Source organism: Lissotriton vulgaris, chromosome 4_1 (genome assembly GCF_964263255.1).
Source record: "Lissotriton vulgaris chromosome 4_1, aLisVul1.2, whole genome shotgun sequence".
Taxonomy (NCBI): domain Eukaryota; kingdom Metazoa; phylum Chordata; class Amphibia; order Caudata; family Salamandridae; genus Lissotriton; species Lissotriton vulgaris.
The window spans coordinates 1,640,545,322-1,640,565,831 of record NC_141691.1 but is presented as its reverse complement, the minus strand read 5'-3'; the positions used below and the strand labels follow the sequence as shown (position 1 = coordinate 1,640,565,831).

The 20,510-nt window shown below is 47.2% G+C and overlaps 1 protein-coding gene across 1 annotated transcript in view; it reads right to left on the bottom strand.

Annotated features, from left to right (window-relative positions):
• The window catches only part of LOC147724345 (uncharacterized), a 2,209,372-nt gene that overhangs the window by 1,621,136 nt on the left and 567,726 nt on the right, over positions 1-20,510 (bottom strand). The window contains exon 11 of the mRNA XM_086966996.1: positions 258-437. Within this exon, the coding sequence (XP_086823122.1) occupies positions 258-437 (180 nt within the window). The remainder of the gene's footprint in view (positions 1-257; positions 438-20,510) is intronic.

The window sequence follows — 20,510 nt, the reverse complement described above, 5'->3', positions numbered from 1 at the left end:
TACAAATGTGTATACTTTACCATGACATCCAGATTCTCTCTCACACACACACAAGCACGCACACACACACACACATGCACATATGTATACATGGACACAACTGCATATCGTACTCATTCCCATATCTGAGAGACTTTAGAATAGGAAAAGTTATATATGCGTATGCAAAGGACACAGAGGATGAACTTGTAACGGACACCTGCTCACACAAGTATGCACCTATTTGTTTATGGTTAAAGAAAATTACATTCCTGTACCTTATTTGCAGCAGCTTTCTTTGTGTCTTTTAGAGTCACACTTGCTTTATTTAGGGCCTCTTGCTGTTTCATAATTTGGTCTTCCAGTCTTTGGCTTTCCTCTGTCTTTTTTTGCAGTTTGGACTTCAAGATCCCAACTTCTGACCTAAGGTTGCTTACTTTTTTTTCACTGTTAGCCAGCTACAAAAAATATAGTTTGGTAGTTGTTAAAATCGTAAAAACTATCAGAGAAACATGTTACAACCTTTTAAAATAACATATAACATTACTCATTTAAAAAATAAGCACTATGCTAAGAACAACCCATGATTATGTTGAAAAGAGGTTTTATTACTGAAATGTATAATATGATAGAAAAAGGGCACTTCTAACATATACAATGTATGGTTTATGAATATATAATTACTCTTTCGGTAACTTATATCTTGTAGTATATTAGAAAAAATTGAAATGGAAGCTAAACATATTTACAATGATGTGAGAAAGAGAGACCCTCTTAAGAAGGTTATCATTTGATATATTTAGGCATATCTGATTTCATCAATCGTCACTAAGACCCAACAGTAGACATATCGAACCTCATGTGACAAATAAGACACACACATTTTACTATTTCATTATTTATTAACCCACAAAAATAAAAAGTCGACCGATATTTCGTATCTTATGTGAAAACAAAAGTGATTCAGTAACATGAGCAACCGCCTGTAACAGCACTAAGTTGTAGTAAACATTTCCTGTAAGAGTCAGTTTCTGATGGGCGTGGCTTGGACGGCAACAAGGATGTATGCCTGAGTAAGCCGCTCAGTCAAAATCTGGGAGCAACCGTGAGATTCGGAACCCCACGTCGAGCAAATGGACACATAAATGATACCGTCATGTGTCGGAAGGTCTGGGGAAGAAGAAATGACATAACTTAGATGTCCATCACTGTGGATACACATTTTTTTCTCAGATTTTTCAACGATCTGGGGCGAGGCACAAGGTGGCGCCACAAAACCGAAACTATCCCCACGGAACCACAAAGGAGTGAGCGACCAAGGACTACAAAGAACGGTGGAGTCCCAGCACCTGTGATGAAAATAAAGTCAGAGAAGATAATCCCCATCTACTACACCACAACTACACCCCATAGAGAGCCTGCATAACCCGCCGAAAACACATACGAGACTCGTGGAAGCACGGATGGGGAACGGCGCAAAAAGGAGAAAAAGCGAGTAAATAAAAATGGATCAAAGAGCTGATATTAAAACAACAACGGGGCACTCAAAACGAAACTGAAGCCTGGAAAGAATACCGCGACTGGCGCCATCTTGGAGGCGGAGCCTTGTATTGTGTACCTTCAGCGCTAACCAGGGAACACATAGCGGAGAAGGGCAGAAGAAACCCCATTAACGGTGAAGACCAGGCAGAGCAGCGCCCCAGACAGTGAGTTCAAAGCCCTAACAAAGGACACATAAGCGTCGCTTGCAACACTAACGCGCTGGTGAGAGCGCACACATGGAGGGGAAATACACCGCAAAGGGAGGAACTGAGTAAATAAAAAATGGGGAAAAGAACAAAATAACAAAAGAAACCCAGGGGCACTCAAAACGAAATGACCACAGCAACCGCCATAGTAGGGGCGGTGCCCTCGCATCGCATCGCATACCTAAAGGGAACACTCTGCAGAGAAAAGCAGTAGAGCGCACAGCATCGGTGAAGCCAAGGGGTCAATTGAAAGGCAGGAAGCGGCGCCGCAGCACCTCCGCAGCGTCCCAGACCGAGAGTCTAAATAGCCCTAACAGAGGAGACACAAGCGTGTATAGAGTGAGTGATAGCGCGTTCGGAAGCTAGCAGGAGGACCAACGAGGCAGACGAAGCCAGCGATAAAAACGAAGAGAACGTTAAAGGCAAAACCGCCAAAAACGAAACCAAAACCTAGCCGCCATCTTAGGGAAGGCTTCGGCGCTGGGTGAAGCAATATCTGCCACAATAACAACCTCGAGAAACCGGCTAAAAGCGGGGGAAATGCAGCTGCATAGACCAGATGAGGAGTAAGGGGATCCAAAAACAAGAGTGGACCGACTCCGGCAACGCATCGAAGTACTAAGGGAAACAAGGAGTGGTCACCCAGCGGCATATTGAAACTGAAAAACCCTGAAGACCCCCAAGAACCAGCCATCGTAGGAGGAGGAAGTGTCGCAATTCCAACAACGGCCCGCGGCCCTACCAGAGAGTGTTCAGTGAGAAAGGTGAGGTTCCGTGAATCTGAACCCGTTCAATAAAGGTCGTCGTATCTAGACGATTTTGGTATCAGCGGACCGCAAATGATGAGTACGGTATGTACAAGTGTTTTCGTCATAATCGATCTATGGAAACACTATGTATTTAGGTATTTCGTTCAAACCTATGGGTAACATTTTGTGTACGGCAGCCATTTTGTGGTTGCCCTCACATAGGCCGATGACTGCGGCCGAACGAGTTTTTGGGACACGTACACCTTTAGCTGACTTCTGAGTGACCTGAACGAACTGACTCCCTTGCCCGAAGTTGACCTTGTTGAGCCAGTTCTTTGTTAGGCAGCTGGTCAGATAGAGATAAAAGAGCAGGACATTGCTGAGTTTATGGTACATGCACACACCCTTCTATCTTGCTTCTCATCTGTTTCTGTTCCTTCTTTTTATGGCTTAATTATGGTTTGGGTTGAGGTCCTTTTATTATGGGTTTGTCCGGCCTGTCCGAGCAAGAATGTTGGATTTTGCCTTGTCATTTCTGGTGGGCTGGACAACCGAAAGGGGGTTTGTCGTTATACGATACGTTTGAAATGTCACCGTGTGATTGGTCCATTTGTAAATAATTGATGCTAGTCAGGAATGTGATTTTTAGCAAAAAAGATGATGTCTCGCAATACTAAATTGTGCAGTCTCTAGCGAACCACCCGTGTTGTGCTTCGTAGACCTCTGTTCCTGGTTGCAGCCAATAAATTTGGTCTTTGACGTCACCTAGAAGTGTCCCGTGTCTCTGTTTGCCAAGGCAGGGGAATTCGAAGACATCGGGCGTTTTCCCTGGCGCCGCTGGGTTTTAAAACTCGGTTCTTCAAAGGGAGATCACACAGAGCAGCACAGAGCAGCAGCACATAGTCACCGAAGATGGAACATATAGAGGAACACAAAGGGAACGGCGCTGCAAGGTGAGAGAGAATTAAACTACCCCGGGGAGGCAACACTGGGAGGACAAGGTCCCCACACAGACAGGAATCGAGACACCACTGCGCGCAGGTGGGGAAGTCTATCATAAAGTAAAACCACAGCTACACCAGACTGACAGACCCCCTTCGTTGGAAGCAACAACAGGTGGAGTGGCGGCAGCACAAGTACCTCAACTCTGTACCAAGCAAGGACCAACCTTGCCTCACCCTGGAGACAATGAATAGAGCAACCACACAGAACGCAAACTCTGATATCCCCGCTGGAGATCACTCGAACCTGGCCCAGAGGGGACACCCAAACGGAAACAATGGATATACCGTGGGCCCCCACAGGGACAGGAAGCCCAACCCGCAACACAATGAAGAGCGGGAAGATTTGAACTCCACCTGACGAAGGGAGGCTAGCAGACATGGCGGGGAGCGAAGGAAAAATTCAACAGCAGACAAAAAAGAACAGGGCAGACACATTAACAGACTCTCCAATCAAGCAAAAACCTGATATCAACAGCACACTGGACATGATTCTTAAAAAGTTGGCCGAAGTCCCTGACCTAGCCAAAACTACAGATGCAATCCAACTGGAGCTGGCAGCTGTAAGAGCAGACATACACGCGGAACACAACAGATTGACAATGGCTGAGCAGACAATAAGCAACATTGAAGATGCGGACCAACAGATAAGCAAAGACCTTAAGGCCTAATTAAGACCACAGCAGTGCTCCAGAGACAGACGGCGGACCTGGAAGACCGTAATAGAAGAGGGGACATAAGAATCATTGGAGTGCAGGAAGGCGAGGAAGATAAGGCAGGCAGGCTCCTGCCCGGCCTTCATCGAGGAAATGATACCGAAAATCACAAATCTCAAATTTGATCACCCTTTCTAGCTGGACAGAGCCAACAGAGTACCAGCCTCCATAACATCTAAAAGGACGAGCCCCCATCCAATAATATGCAAGCCGCTAAATTCGCATCACACAGAGGCCATATTTGGGGTTGCAAGGAAAAATCAAAACATTACGTGGATTGGGCAGAGGATAATCCTAACACAGGACTACTCAAAATCCACAGTGGACATCAGCAAAGGCTTCCTGGCCCTGAGAGACAAGATGAGGAATAAAAGCATCATATTCTCATTCACGGGCCCTACAAGATTCCGGATCAATGACAAAGGGAAAACACTAGTCTTCGAAGACCCGAGAGAGCTAAACAGCTACCGATAGGGACCAATGCTACAAGATATGGAAACAATGCAAACAGCATTAGCCAAGGGAAGAGCTTCACCAGACCTAACAGCGGAGGGAGCATGTGCTGAAGCTAGAAGGTAAACATTGAGCAAGATGAGACACTCAGGAGCTACAACCCTAACTACCTCAGACTTTAAATAAAAACAACCTAACAACACCAAAGCAAGCCCCGGCGAAACAACAGTTTCTACCTCAAGAACATAATCACTATGGACTAGAGATTAGCTACCTCAAGGCGCATCGGAGCAGGAGCAAATGCCAGTCACAAAACCAACTGTGGAACTCTCAGGAGCGTAAACCAAGAGAAGCAACAGCCCGCAACAACCAGAGACGGACTATATATCATTTCATATGGAAACTGTTTGGGGGGCATGATGAAGGGCGGGTACAGGAGGGGGTTGAAACAGACTCTGACTGATACAAACATATGGACAACAAAACCGCTCAAAGAATAATCTTAAGTGTCAGGTAGTCAATCGCGGGGGGGGGGCGGAAAAATAACTTTCTATATGATAGCTCCCAGGAAGACGGAACGGCAATCCTGTCGTCGCACGTTCAGAATACGAGTTCTTTTGTAAAAGGGGTGGTGGGGAGTGGGAGGGAGGGAACAATTGTCTTGTCTACATGTCCTTAATCTATTCACTGTCTTCTATACTTTCTATAGTCTTCTTTCTATACAACTTGATGCAGGAAGGAAGACTAGAGCCAGGGCTAACCAGGTGTACAGTAGAGCCAACACAGAGGAACACAGGTCCCAATCATCACTTCAGGAAACCATATGGGAGGGGAATACACACACTGTACGTAAGAAGGGGCAGGGCATGGTGGTAACAGTGCCCACACAAGATAACCAATGACACAAACCAACAAGCTTACCTTGACAGCTAACCTAAAAATTGTTTCCCTCGATGTAAAGGGCCTCAACCACCCAGTCAAGAGGAAAAAGAAACTTGACTACCTGGCTAAGAGCAAGGGAGATGTGATCCTCCTACAGGAGACCAAACTATCTCTGTAAGACTCTAAGTGAGTAAAAGCCAGATGGATAGCCCAGGTAGCTTGCTCACCGGCAGTAGGGAAGAAGCGCGGAGTGATTACCCTGTTAAGTAGGAACTCCAAGGTAACATTAGAGGCACACCACCACGATGAAGAAAGGAGAGTCCTGCAAACACAGCTGAAGAGGGGGAGGGCCTAATACAGATGAGCCAGCATTTTCGGAAGGGGTCTCATAAAAGATAGAACAAATCCCCCAGAACGACCTTACAGTGGTGCCAGGAGATATTAACATTGCCGTTGACCACATACTAGACAGACAATCCCAATGCCACCCTCACCCGACAAGAGCCCACAACGTGCTAAAGACCATGTGCACCAGATTCAACCTCAAAGACCCATGGCGACTTCAAAACCCGGACACCAGAGACTATACCTTGTACTCCAACCTGCACAACCCATACAGCAGGATAGACTGCATACTAATCACAGGTCCACATACACACCTAATAGAGCACGCCGACATTGCGCCTAGATTAATCGCAGACCACTCGTGCATTAGCTCACAGCTGAGTGGGCACCACAATGAAGACATTCCCCATAGGTGAAGGTTCAACAGCGACGTCTTAACAGACCAAGGAAACAAAACCAAAATAGAGGAGGCCATAAAGGAATACCTTACGCATAACGGCACGCAAGACACTGACCCCAAGACCTTTTGGGAGGCGACAGTCAGAGGCACAATAATAGGGATTGAGGCCAAAATCATCAAAAAGGCTAACCAATAACTGACACAACATGAGCAAGACATCAAAAGGCTGGAGATAGAACACACTGGAGACACACAGAACACTAGCACCCCAACGCGACTCACTAAAAAGAAATACGAATACAACAACATTTTCAGCGAGAGGGCCAGGTTGTGGGTGAACAAATATAAGGCCATTAATCTCTGAGAAGCTAATAGAGCGGGGAAGCTTCAAGCCTCCTACCTAAAGCACAAACAAAGACAATTCACCATCTCATCAATCACCGACTCACATAACAACACGCACACGAGGCACAAAGAAATACTGAGGACTTTCCAAGACTTTACAAAAAAGACCAGGCCTTAGACCAGGAAGGGTGTGCAAAATACCTAGACTGACTACATCTCCCAAAGATAACAGAAGAGGAGGCCCAGAAATTAGGACAGGAAATGAGCTCGGCAGAGATAGAGATAGCGGTCAAGTCCCTAAAAGATAACAAAGCACTAAGTCCAGATGGATACACGGCTGCTTTCTACAAAGCACCTGAAACCCACCATGAAAAAGGTGTTCAACTTCTCTGCAGAGGAGGGGATGGTCTCCCAAACCATGTCAGAGGCTAATATAATTGTAATCCCAAAGGAAGGCAAGGATGTACTATTACCCAAAAACTACAGACCCACTTCTCTGATCAATGTGGACTGCAAAATATATGCTAAAATCCTGGCCTCAAGGCTAAACCCCATACTACCAGGACTAATAAGTAACTCATAGGTAGGATTCCTAAAGACTCGTATGTCACACGATAACACCAGACTCCTATGCCACATTCTTGAACGTACCTCTAAAACAGACGAACAAGCGGTGGCAATCACACTACATGTTGAGAAAGCATTCAACAGGGTATCTTGGCACTTCCTAGAGCAGTGCATGCAAGCATTTAACCTTGGGGTTACATACACACAGAAGGTAAGGGCATTGTACAGGAACCCCAGAGCACGCATTGTAGTTAATGGGTCAGTCTCCAACGCATTTGATCTACGGCGAGGAATGAGACAAGGCTGCCCCTTGCCTCCCTCGCTATTCCTGCTGGCCTTGGAATCCCTGATTAGGGACATTATGGCCAGCGAGGAGGTGAGGGGATCAGCATCAATGAAGTGGGAGTCAAATTAGCCGCGTATGCGGACAACATCCTCATAGTGACAGAGCAACCTGGGGCCTCCATCGCGGCCCTCATAGAAATTATAGGAACGTACTCAAGCCACTCAGGGTACAAACTCAACAAGGACAAGTCTGAATGTAAACCACTCAACATCCACACCACTAAAGACATGATGGGAGGATCAGGACTGGTGTGGCGAACGGGATTCATCAAATACCTAGGGGTGAATTTCGGCAATGACCTTAAATCCACACTTGATAACTCTGCTAGAGAAAATAAAGTCACTTCTAGAATCCTGGTCCCCCAAATTTATAACATGGTGGGGTAGAATAGAAAGAGTTAAGATGATGATCAGCCCGATGGTAAACTATCTGCTGAGCATGCTACCACTCCTACTCACTGACGACTTCCACCGCAAGCTAGACAAAATGGTTAATAAATTCCTATGGAAGTACAAGAAAGCGAGAATAAGCATAAAAAAACTAAGACTAGACAAAAAACTGGGTGGACTAAATCTAGCAGACTACAGAACCTTCCAAACCGCATTCCTAGCAAAACAAGGAGCCTACTGGCTGTCACACCTCCGGGGGTACACGCCGGTATGGCTAACAGTCGAGTGCACCATTCTAAAAAACCTGGAACCACTAGTACTCCTAACAGCCAATAAACACACATATCTCCAATCCAATACTCAGTAACACAAAAATAGCCCTGCTCAAAATAGATGTGAAAATGGAGCATAGTATAAAGTACTCGAAGTGGGAATCCTTATGGGCAAACACCAAGATTAAATACAGAGGGAAACCCCTTTCCAAAGAGACATGGAAGTCATTAGGAATCTCCTACCAGGCTCAGTTAGAAGAAGGAGGCGGCCACGTCGCATTCTCCTTGCTAAAATAGAAATATAACTTACCTGACATCGAACTATAAAACTTCCTAAAGATCAGAACAGCATTGACCAAAGCAAAGTTAGACATACACAACCCATCAATAATACAATACATGAGGAAACTCAACAGAGTAGGTTACCAAGTATCACACATATACAATCTACTATGCCCTAGCGCCACCAAAATCAACAACAAACCAGCTGACTACTTGGTAAAACAACTTGGCACCGCTCTTAGCGAGCGCAAACTCAACCTCCTCTGGGCCTCCTCCTCAAGAAACAAAAATCTCCCCAGTACTAGCTCAGACAAAATTCTGGTTACTACACAAAACTCACTGCAAGCAAGCAAGCAGCCGTGGCACTTGTCTCTTCAAGACTGGACTACTGCAATGCACTGTATGTGGGTATTAACAAGAGACTTATCCACCGATTGCAGACAGTCCAGAATGCGGCGGCTAAGATGGTTCTTGGTCTACCCAGATTATCCTCAGCATCTTTGGCGAGAAGAAGCCTGCACTGGCTGCCCATCCAGTCTAGGATCTCTTTTAAGATTTTATGTCCCACTTGTGGGACACCCCCGCGCCGCACGGCCACCAGCTGCTGCGTGTGCCCCTTGCCTGCCTTCTGCCTCACTGCTGCCTCGTTTGCCGGTTGCCGGCTGCCGCCGCTGCGGTTGTTTTTGCCCTTTGTTTTGACGTGAATTTGTGCCTGCTTTGTTTTACTCTCATTTTGCCCTTGTTTTTTCGATTATTTGTGCCTGTTTTGTTTTAATTTCTTTTTCCCCGTGTTTTGCTTTTCCTTCCTTGTTGTCCGCCTACCTCGCCGCCCTCCGCCCTCCCTTCCCGCCACCGCCGCTTTTCCCCGCCCCTTTTTCTATTCTGTACCCTCCCCGCTCCCGCCTCCCAGCTGCTCCGCCCACCCGCGCACTTCGCCTTAAATGGCGACCGTGCGAACGCGCAGCGGTCACGCGCAGCGGGCGCGCCGATTGTGCGCCGAAGGCGCGCCAAAGGTAAGCCCGTCTGCGCCCGTCCGCGCCTGGACCGCGCCCAGTGCCAGGACCCCTGGCCCACGAAGATCCCGACCGACCCGCCTGACGTACTCCGCCGCCACCCTCATCGCTCTCAACACCGGCCGACTCCCAGAATGCCATCAAGCCACTCCAAGACGTACCCACGAACCTTTCAGCTGCCACGCCTGCAAGTTCTCCTGCATCCGGACCAGCCCCGCACCAGCACCCGCCAAGTCGAACACCAGCAGCACCCACCTCAAGTGCATCCTGCTCAACACCCGCTCCGTCCACAGACACGCCATCGAACTCTGGAACCTCCTAGACGCCACAGCCCCTGACGTTGCCTTCCTCACGGAGACCTGGATGAACGCCTCTTCAGCTCCCGACATCGCCATCGCTATCCCAGAGGGCTACAAGATCGTCCGGAGGGACCGAAACGCCAACCAGATGGGAGGAGGCATCGCCATCATCCACAGGAGCACCATCCGTCTCACGACCAGCACCGACAACACCCTGACCAGCGCCGAACACCTGCATTTCCAGATCCACACCAACCCGAACACCACCCTCAGAGGCACCCTGATCTACCGACCCCCTGGACCACGCACGCAATTCAGCGAGGACATCGCCGACTTCGTCAGCCCGCATGCCCTCCCCTCCGCTGACTACATCCTCCTGGGAGACCTCAACTTCCATCTGGAGAACAACAACGACCGCAACACCAGCACCCTGCTCGACAACCTCGCCAACCTGGGACTCAAGCAACTGGTGTCCACCCCCACCCACCTCGCCGGACACACACTCAACGCCGTCTTCTCATCCAGCACAGACATCGACTTCAGCCACGCCACAGAGCTTCAATGGACGGACCACAGCTGCGCCCACTTCACCTTCAAGAGAACGACGACCCACCATCACCAGCAACAGGCCGCCCGCAGAAGCTGGAACAAGATCACAGCAGACCAGCTCGCCACCTCCCTGAGCCAGCACCCTCCTGCCAGCTCAGCGAACCCCAGCCAGGCCGCCGACAACCTCACGAAGTGGATCAGCAACTGCGCGGACGAACTCGCCCCACTGAGGACCCCGCCTAGCAGACCCGGCAGCAAGAAGGCCCCATGGTTCACCGACGAACTCAAGAGCTCCAAGAAGAACTGCCGAGCCCTCGAGAAAGTCTGGAAAAGGGAACCGACACCGGACAACAGGACCTCCTACAAACTTGCCACCCGGAAACACCACCAGCTGATCCGCGCCGCCAAGAAAACAGCATTCAAGGACCGGTTGGACAACAACGCACACAACTGCAAGGAACTCTTCAACATCGTGAAAGAGCTTTCCAACCCCAGCGCAGGAAACAACGACATCACCCCATCGCAAGACCTCTGCAACTCCCTCGCTTCATACTTCCACAACAAGATCACGGACATACACAGCAGCTTCAACAACCAACCAACGCACACCATGACCGAACAACCACCCCCCACCACCACCCTCCACGCCTGGACCCCGATCAGCACCGAAGACACCATCCGCACGATGAACTCCATCCACTCCGGATCACCGACCGATCCCTGCCCTCACCACGTCTTCAACAAGGCCGACGCTGTCATCGCACCCCACCTGCGAGACATCATCAACACATCCTTCGACACCACCATCTTCCCTGAGAGCTGGAAATACGCCGAACTCAGCGCTCTACTCAAGAAACCAACAGCGGACCCCACCGACCTCAAGAATTACCGCCCCATCTCGCTTCTCCCGTTTCCAGCCAAAGTCATCGAGAAGACCGTCAACAAGCAGATGGCCGCCTTCCTCGAGACGAACGGATCCCTCGACCCCTCACAGTCCGGCTTCCGAGCCAACCACAGCACCGAGACCGCCCTCATCGCCGCCACCGATGACATCCGAGCCCTGATGGACAATGGAGAAACAGCGGCCCTCATCCTCCTAGACCTCTCCGCGGCATTCGACACGGTCTGCCACCGCACCCTAGTACGGCACCTCAGCAACATCGGAATCCAGGACAAGGCGCTGGAATGGATCATCTCCTTCCTCGACGGAAGAACACAGAGAGTCCGCCTACCACCGTACAAGTCAGAGGCCTCCGAAGTCATCTGCGGCGTCCCCCAAGGATCATCTCTGAGCCCCACCCTCTTCAACGTCTACATGAGCCCCCTCGCGGCCATCGTACGCAAACACAACCTCAGCATAATCTCCTACGCCGACGACACCCAGCTGATCCTCTCCCTGACCAACGACCCCGCCGCCGCCAGAGCCAACCTGCACGAAGGGATGAAAGAGGTAGCCGAGTGGATGACGACCAGCCGCCTGAAACTGAACTCGGACAAGACGGAGGTCCTCATCCTGGGCTCCTCACCCTCCGCCTGGGACGACTCCTGGTGGCCTCCCGCCCTGGGCACCGCACCCAAACCGACAGACCATGCACGAAACCTGGGCTTCATCCTGGACTCCTCCCTCTCCATGACCAGGCAAGTCAACAACGTCTCCTCGGCGTGCTTCAACATCCTACGCATGCTACGGAAGATCTTCTGGTGGATCCCCACAGAGACCAGGAAGACCGTCACCCAGGCCCTCGTCACCAGCCGACTGGACTACGGCAACGCCCTCTACGCCGGTACCACCGCCAAGCTCCAGAAGAGACTCCAGCGGATCCAAAAAACCTCAGCCAGACTCATCCTCGACATCCCACGAACCAGCCACATCTCCGGACATCTGAGAGACCTTCACTGGCTCCCCGTCAATAAGAGAATCACCTTCCGGCTCCTCACCCACGCACACAAAGCCCTACACGACCAAGGCCCGAGCTACCTCAACAGCCGAGTCAACTTCTACGCTCCCAAACGCCACCTCCGATCAGCCAACCACGCCCTCGCCGCCGTCCCCCGCATCCGAAGAGCGACTACAGGAGGAAGGTCCTTCGCCTACCTGGCCGCCAAGACCTGGAACTCCCTCCCGACCGACCTGCGCCTGACCCAAGACCACCTCTCCTTCAGGAAGAAGCTGAAGACCTGGCTGTTCGAGCAGTAGCGGCACCCCCCTCCCAGCGCCTTGAGACTCTACGGGTATGTAGCGCGCTTTATAAGTGTCACTGATTGATTGATTGATGTCTTGCGCATGGGGCTATGTATGGGACTGGTCCAGATGATATTAGGCCCCTCCTCCACTCTTACATCCCCACTAGATCTCTACACTCATCTAATAAAAATCTTCTTCTAATCCCCAGATTTACAAAAGCTACATGAGGAGGTAGACCTTTCTCCATCTTAACTCCCAGATTATGTAATTCTCTTCCCCCTGAACCTACAGGACAATCCCCATCTGTGCTTTTTCGTAAAGCTTTGAAGACCTGTTTTTTTACTGAGGCATACCAGTAATGGTGCATTAAGGGAATTACATCTTGATGATCTGCTTTGCGCCTTGATGCCCTTGGGCTAAGTTTGCGCGGTAAAAGTCGCCTTTCATTCATTCATTCACTGGACCCCGGCTCGCCTTGCAGCACTGGGCCTCAGGGATAACGACCTGTGCTGGAACACCTCAGGCCTCATTTATGAGCCCTTGCGTCACTTTTACGCCGCTGGTGCGTCACTTTTTATGACGCACCAGTGGCGTAAAAAATACACCTTGTTGCGTCATATTTACAAAGTGACGCATCTAGGAGATGCGTCACTTTGTAAACCCCTGCGCCACATTATACCTGCGCCAGGTATAATGTATGCAAGGGGGGCGTATTGACGCAAGGAAGGGTCGTAGAAGTGACGCAGTGAAATCTATGAGATTTCACTGCGTCACTTTTAGGACACCGTTGCGTCAAAATCCTGCGCCTGCCTCACAGCAGGCGTAAGACTGACGCAAGCCCTTTCACATGGGTCTTTCCCCATGTGAAAGGACGCATTCCTGGAGTTGCGTCACTTTTGTGACACACTCCAGCAATGCGTCACTTTTGCGCTTACAGGTACGTCAGAAATACTGATGTATCTGTAACTCCTTGCGACATGATGCGTCATACATTAAATATGACGCATCAGGAATGTCGCAAGGAGTGCGCACTGAGAAGTGACGCATCGCTGCTTTCACGCAGCGATGCGTCATTTCTCATAAATGAGGCCCCTCATCTTTTACTGCCCCAAAGGCAAAAAGTTCTGGGAGAAAATATTCACTTTCATTAAAAAAAAGCGCTGGGATGCACACTAAAGCAGGAATTCTCTACCCTTACCACCGCGTTTATGACAGTGGAGCTAGATTCACAACACAAAAGGGACCTGTTAGATCTCCTACTCACAGCGGCAGTGAAAATGATACTGTCCAAATGGAAGGATACAGCCAAGGTGACATTCAAAGGATGGCTTAATTGGGTGATGTATCTCAGAGGCGCAGACAGTACAGCACTGCGGAACTCACCCTGGAAGCCAGCAACCAGAGGGATGTGGGCATCACTGGACGAGTTCCTGGACCCCTACGAACCCCCATGAACTCAGCTGGAGCAGATCGCTTCACCACGAGCATACCCCCATAACCCTAGAAAAGACCCACGACTGAAATAATCTTCTTGCATACTGTCTCTTCCTCTCTCTCTTTTAATTGCTATCTTTCCCCTTCACTTCCACTCTTATTCTCTTAACAAGACAGTGGGAAAGGGGACAGCCAAACATGTATACCACTTACCTGATTCAGACAAATACGGCCAGTTTGGCCTGGTACCCACTAATGATAACGTGATGACAATTGTTTGTATAAAAACAACTTTTAATAAAAATACTTTGAAATAAAAAAAAAGTCAGTTTCTCACATTTGCTGGAAGGAATCTGGGCCCATTCCTCTTCATAAAACGACTTATTAGATGTCATTAGTTTATTCACAACTTTCTATAGGCCCTATCACAGCATTGTTATGGGACTAAGGATTGAACTTTTGAATGGCCATTGCTAAATCAGATTTTGTTTGGTTCTGTTGAACCATACACTTTTGGTTAAGCTTTAGCTGACGGACGGATTGTCTCCCATTTTCTATTATAATGCAGTAGTATGGAGATTAATTATTGGTTGTGTTTAGTTATCGCTGAACATGTCCTACATTAAAACATAGCAACTCTGCTTTGGTGTCATCTGTCCACATGACTTTGTTCTTGAAATCTTGTGGGATATTTATGTGCTGTTTTTAAGCCTAAACCATGCAGTGACCTCCATTTTGAATACAAATTTGCATTGTCTTAAGTACCATTTCATGAAAGTCTTACATATTCATTCTTTTCTAAATAGTAGAACTATGAACTCTATTTCTCACTTACTGACAGAGGCCTGCACATTCCTTGTTATTGTTTTGGTGTTCTTTGTGATCTCTAGGAGCATTACACGGTCTGGCCTTGTGGTGAATTTGCTAATTTGTTCAGATGCCCACTTCTAGGTAGACTGTCTTCCATCTTAAACTTTCTCTGTTTGCAAATGGTTTTTCTCACTGTGAAATGATGGTCGCCATATTGCTTGAGTATGGTTTTACCACTCTGAGGAACGGCAATGGTTCTTTTTTTGAGAACATCTGATATCTTTTGACCTAGGCATGATGTGTAATCTTATTTCCTTTGCATAACTATGTCTGTGAATTATTTCATTTTAATTGAAAATTTAATCAACGCTCTTTCTCATGCATTTTCCAATGAATGAATGAATTAGATCTACAGAATGCAATTTATGCCTAAGGGGGTGTCCTGGTGCTAGGAAGATCTGACTGAAGAGGAAGATCAGGCAGACCATGAATTTTGCTTTAAGACTACAAGTATTTACATTTTCACTACAGTCCATCCAGCATTGTAAGCATTTATTTGGTCGTCTGGGTGCCTTAATGATATTTGGGCATGTTAAGGTGCCTTAATGATAAGACGAAGCCCAAAGTGACATGCTCTGTTTTCAGAAGTATCATGTGACCTCTAGCGAAATGACACGTAACGTAAATATTAGAGAGATAAAACGTATAGATCTGGAATCTGCTTTCGAGTGGCCATAGCAAACAGTAATTATGTGAAAACTATATATTTCCTTCCCATGAATAGAACCCATCTCACAGATTCACATCATTTCAAGAATGAGCTCAACACTTAAAGCAGTTTAGTCAATTATAGCAAACCAATACAGTAGCAAAGCTTATTTCAGGGGCAGGTTTTAAACCCAATTTTGTATCATGGGAGAATTGGAATTGGGCAAAATCCATCTGAATTTCTGGTGAGCTGTGCTACATACTGGAGTGAGATCCCTTTCATATTTACATATGTATGAGATCCCTCCTAATATGTCTGCAAACATGATGGGATGGGCTTCATGGAAATCACTTGAAAGTTTCTGAATAGGATCATGAAAACACCATATTTTTCCTTGCAATCCTGGGATCCGACTGAGATTTTGCATCTGAGGTATGTCTGGGAATCTAGATACATTAAATTCTTTGAGCAACTCTTGTTGGGATATGCACTCCCAAACTCTCAATTCTTCCACTCTCTACAGAAGCACCACACGCTTGATACATACGAAGATAGTATGTCCCCTGTCCTTGATTTCAACCCCTTGGACTCCAAGGTAATCATAAAATGACTAAAAAGGAAGTGCATCTTATGACTATATAAATACTTTGGAGTGAATACTCCCTACCTTCCATGTTACCTCAAAACCCACCAAGTTTAGCAAAACTGCAGATGACGAATGAATCTCAGGGAAATGGGCTGCCAGATAATTTATAATATTGTTAAGGCTTCGTCCCATTCAGTTCGAATATTTTCAGAGTATCCATTGCAACTAGGAAAGACTCAGTAGAAAAAGCTGACGCTCTAGCTTCTACTGTTGAATCCGCACTCTATCCATAGCTAGACGATACTACATAAAACAGGGGTGCCACATTCTTTCAGATTAACTGTCTAACATCCACATGATATTAGACAAGGGTAGCATTTCAATTACTCCAGCATAATTTATTTAATTTCTTGAATTTGACATTAAGCTTTTTACATGAAATTATGTAATTATGCCACGTGGTGAAATTGGGGGTGCCCAGGTTAAAAAACATACAGTGAAAACACCAGAACCACGGAAATGGACAGAACACAATTGACCCATGTTCGCATCACTTGTGTTTTGCACTTTTTTTAGCACAAAATATGTCCCTGTGTTAAAAATTGATGCAAGCCAGCATTTCATACTAAAATATAGTGCAAAATGGCAGGCTTTCATTATGTGTAATTGAGATTCATTTTTTCAAAATTTAATGTAATTCCGCAAAAGGAAATTATGCAGATTTTGCACACCCCTACACAACATTTGAAGGCATAACCATCATCCTGATTACCAAAGACTCACAAATGGTTAGTCGGTGTAATAGACGACTTGGATTAATCCTAGGTTACCCATTGTTAATTGCCATTGGTATTATTATTGCGAAATGGGAGATCACCCAGCACTGGTGCTAGAATGGGGCCTCAAATATTGTAGAATAGATTCAAGGAATGAACTGCTATGCAGACACTGAAGAATCGAGATGTAAGACACAGGGAGGCCCCCAGAAACCTCAAAAGGTTTGAGTACCTAGGCGGGACCACTTGCATTGAATACATGTATTCCAGCTACCAATCTTGTGTCATTTGCTGCAATTAATTGTTATTTTATCTTAAAATAATGTTATTTTTTTCAAAAAACGTCTTTTTTTTTAGCGAGCGTATGTAGTTTTTAAGAACCTTTAACACTGAATACCTTAATTGACTTTCCTTATCTTTGTTCTAGTCATACTTTTGCGAGGGATTTTCTTTGCATTTACAAGCAGCATGTAACTGACAACATTTCAACTTATAGTATGGTTAAGCTAATGTGAAAAATAAAAATACATGAAAAGCAAAAAACCTCGCTGATTATAGGATTGTTCACAATACCACCAGCATCAATTGATTTACTACCGTAAGTGGCACCAATTGCAAGGGTACAAGTGCAAAGATTTGCACACAAAAGCAGACAATAAAAATACCACCATGAAATAAACCAGAGCACTCTCATTAAAGCATGATCGCTTTATGTCAATGGAGCAATGTCAAATCTGAATTCCTGCCCAGTGAACAAAAACAAGTGGTGCTTGTGGCAACACCCACACTATGACCATAAACTCCATAAGGTGTACTACAGTCCCTTGTAGCAGGCAATACAGCTCAAAAGACAGAACTACCTGCAGCAACAATACAGCACCAGCACAAGAATGACTAGTGTTAGAACTGGGGGTCTCTAGTTGGCAGAGGTAGGTACCACTGTCCAAATAGGGACCCTTGCTTCTAGTCAGGGTAAGGAGGAAACACTCTTAGATAACCTCTGCTCACCCCCTGTGTAGCTTGGCACGAGCAGTCAAGGCTTATCGAAGGCAATGTGTAAAGTATTTGTACCAACACACACAGTAACACAGTGAAAACACCACAAACTGACTCCACAACAGTTTAGAAAAATAAAGGTATTTAATCTAAACTATACAAGACCAAAACGACAAAAATCCAACATACACAGCTCAAGATTATGGTTTCAAAAGAGTTCTTAAAGTTGCGATAAAATAATCCACAGTTGCGTGAAAAGTTCACAGTTGCGTCACGTTTAGCCAACAGTACCTTTAAATGCGACAAAGTTCCAAAACAGAAACTGGTGCGGTGGAAAACAAGTGATGAGTCACTCCTGAGACCCTGGGGAGGCGATGCGACAGCTCAACTGGATGTAGCGGGCGTGGTACCGTGACTCCGTTCTGTATGGGGAGGGATGCAATACCTTGTATGGATTCCGGTGCGGAAGTTGCATAGTGAAACAAAGCTTGCAAAGGCACAACGCGATGATCTTTGGAGTTGCGAGGATGCGCAGATCAGCTGTGATCTTCCTCTCGCAGCTCCTCGATGCGATGGTTCTGCAAAGACACTCGCAGTGACGTGATGCGGTCCGCAAGCAAGCGGTGCAATGATCTCACCCAGCGACGACAGGCTCTGCGACGACACTCGCAGCGATGGTAATCTTCCTGCACCAGTCCGGTGCGTCCCGCAAACGAAGGATGCGATGACTCTGGCAGCGGCAACTGGCGCTGCAAAGCTCTCGGCCTTCGTAGTGACGGAAATTTCCTTGCACGGTCGGGGATGTGCTCCGCAAGCAAGCAATGCGATGAAACTTGCAGAAAATCTTTAAAAGCTTTGTTTTCAGCTTCCCAACACAGATACAACTTCCAGAGGCACCACAACTGGCCCAAGCACTCTGGGAAGGACAGAACTCTCTCAGCAGAGTTCAGGGAAGCTGGGGGTGAAGTCATTTTTTGTTCCTGAGACTTCTTAACAGGGGGCCAACTCTTCTTAGGCCCTTGGAGAATCCTTCAAGCAAGGGGACACAGCACCAAAAGCAAAGTCCTTCCCCTCTCCTTGGCAGCAAAGCAACAGCAGGTCAGTCCAGCAGAGCAACAGCAGGACAGTCTTCCTTCTTCATTTTAAGCTTTCTCCTTGGCAGATGTTCCTTCTTGATTCCAGGATGATCTAATTTTCTGTAGTCTGGGGTCCTGTACTTATACCCCTAAAAGTCTTTGATCGCTTTGTGCAAGAGGGCTCTGAGCCCGGTCTGAACCAGTTCTGGGTGTTCCTTGAGCACTTTGTTTTCCTGGCCTCTCCTTTCCTTTCAGGTAGAGGGGCAGGGTCTTCAGCCACCCAGCAGGAGGTGGAGCCAGCATTGTGGAAGGTAGGCACAGCCCTATTCAGGCCCAGGTGCTATCCCCTCCCACCACTCAAGATGCAGATGCAGTCTTTGAGCCTAGAGCTGTCTCACCCAGCCTCCTGGGGGCTCCCAGCCTCTGTCACTCTCAAACCAGACAGTCAATTCACAAACAGGCCAAGGCACACAGAAAGGTCAGACAAGATAACAGCAACTTTCTAAAAGTGCTGTTCTCAAACACAGGATTTGAAAACAACGTTTCCTAAAAGATGTGTTATTAAATTCTGAGTTCAGGGATACCAGACTTTTATGTCCTATCTTGCTCCGATGGGAAGATATGCTGGTAGCCACTGTAGCCAGCATTCCCCAGGCTAGCCTATGGGGCAAGATAGCCTTACAATAGTGAAAAACGAAAATGGCTGTAATTTACTACCAGAGCATGTCGCCTGCACAAGTACATGCTCTACCTTTCACATACACTGCTCCCTGCCCAAGGGCGTACCTTGGGCCTTCCATAGGGGTGACCAATGTGTACAGAAAGGGAAGGGTTAGGCCTGGTCAGTGGAAACACTGGCAATGTGGACATGGCAGTTCATAGACTGCACACAGGCACTGCGGTGGCAGGTCTGAGACACCATTTGAGGGCTACTCACGTGGGTGGCACAATCAGTGCTGCAGGCCCACTAGTAGCATTTGTTATCACCAGCCCTGGTACACTCAGTGCACTTTACTAGAGACTTCTTGGTGACACAAATATGCCAATCAAGGATAACCAATCATAATAACAATTTACACAGGGAGCGCTTGCACTTTGACACTGAACAGCAGTGGCAAAGTGCACAAAGCATCTAAACCAGCAAAAATGAAATCCAGCACAGCATCAAAAATACAGGAGGTAGAGGCAAAAGAAAGGGGGAAACCACGCCAAAGAAGCCATTTGTAATTTAAAAAACAACAGCTGTCTAATTGTATATAGCACTGGAAGTACTGCCGTCACAAATGTAGTGCTCACTGGCAGCACCAAACCTAAACTGTTAATATTGCCTTCAGTCACACTTCACCATAGGTGGATTTTATAAACAGTACACAAACTACTCAGATTTAATGATTCAAAATGAAGGGGTACTAGCGTACATCTAACTTTGCTTCTGTTTTTAAACTTAGAAGGGGTAATAAACCTAGGTGACTAACCCATACATTGAAGAATATCGGGATTCAGTGAACTACAGCGTGGTTGGCAAAATAGCTGGAGGAGAGGTAAACAAAGGCAGAAATAAGTCATAGTTGACCTGATGTAGTGGATGTGAGAAAGTGTCTCA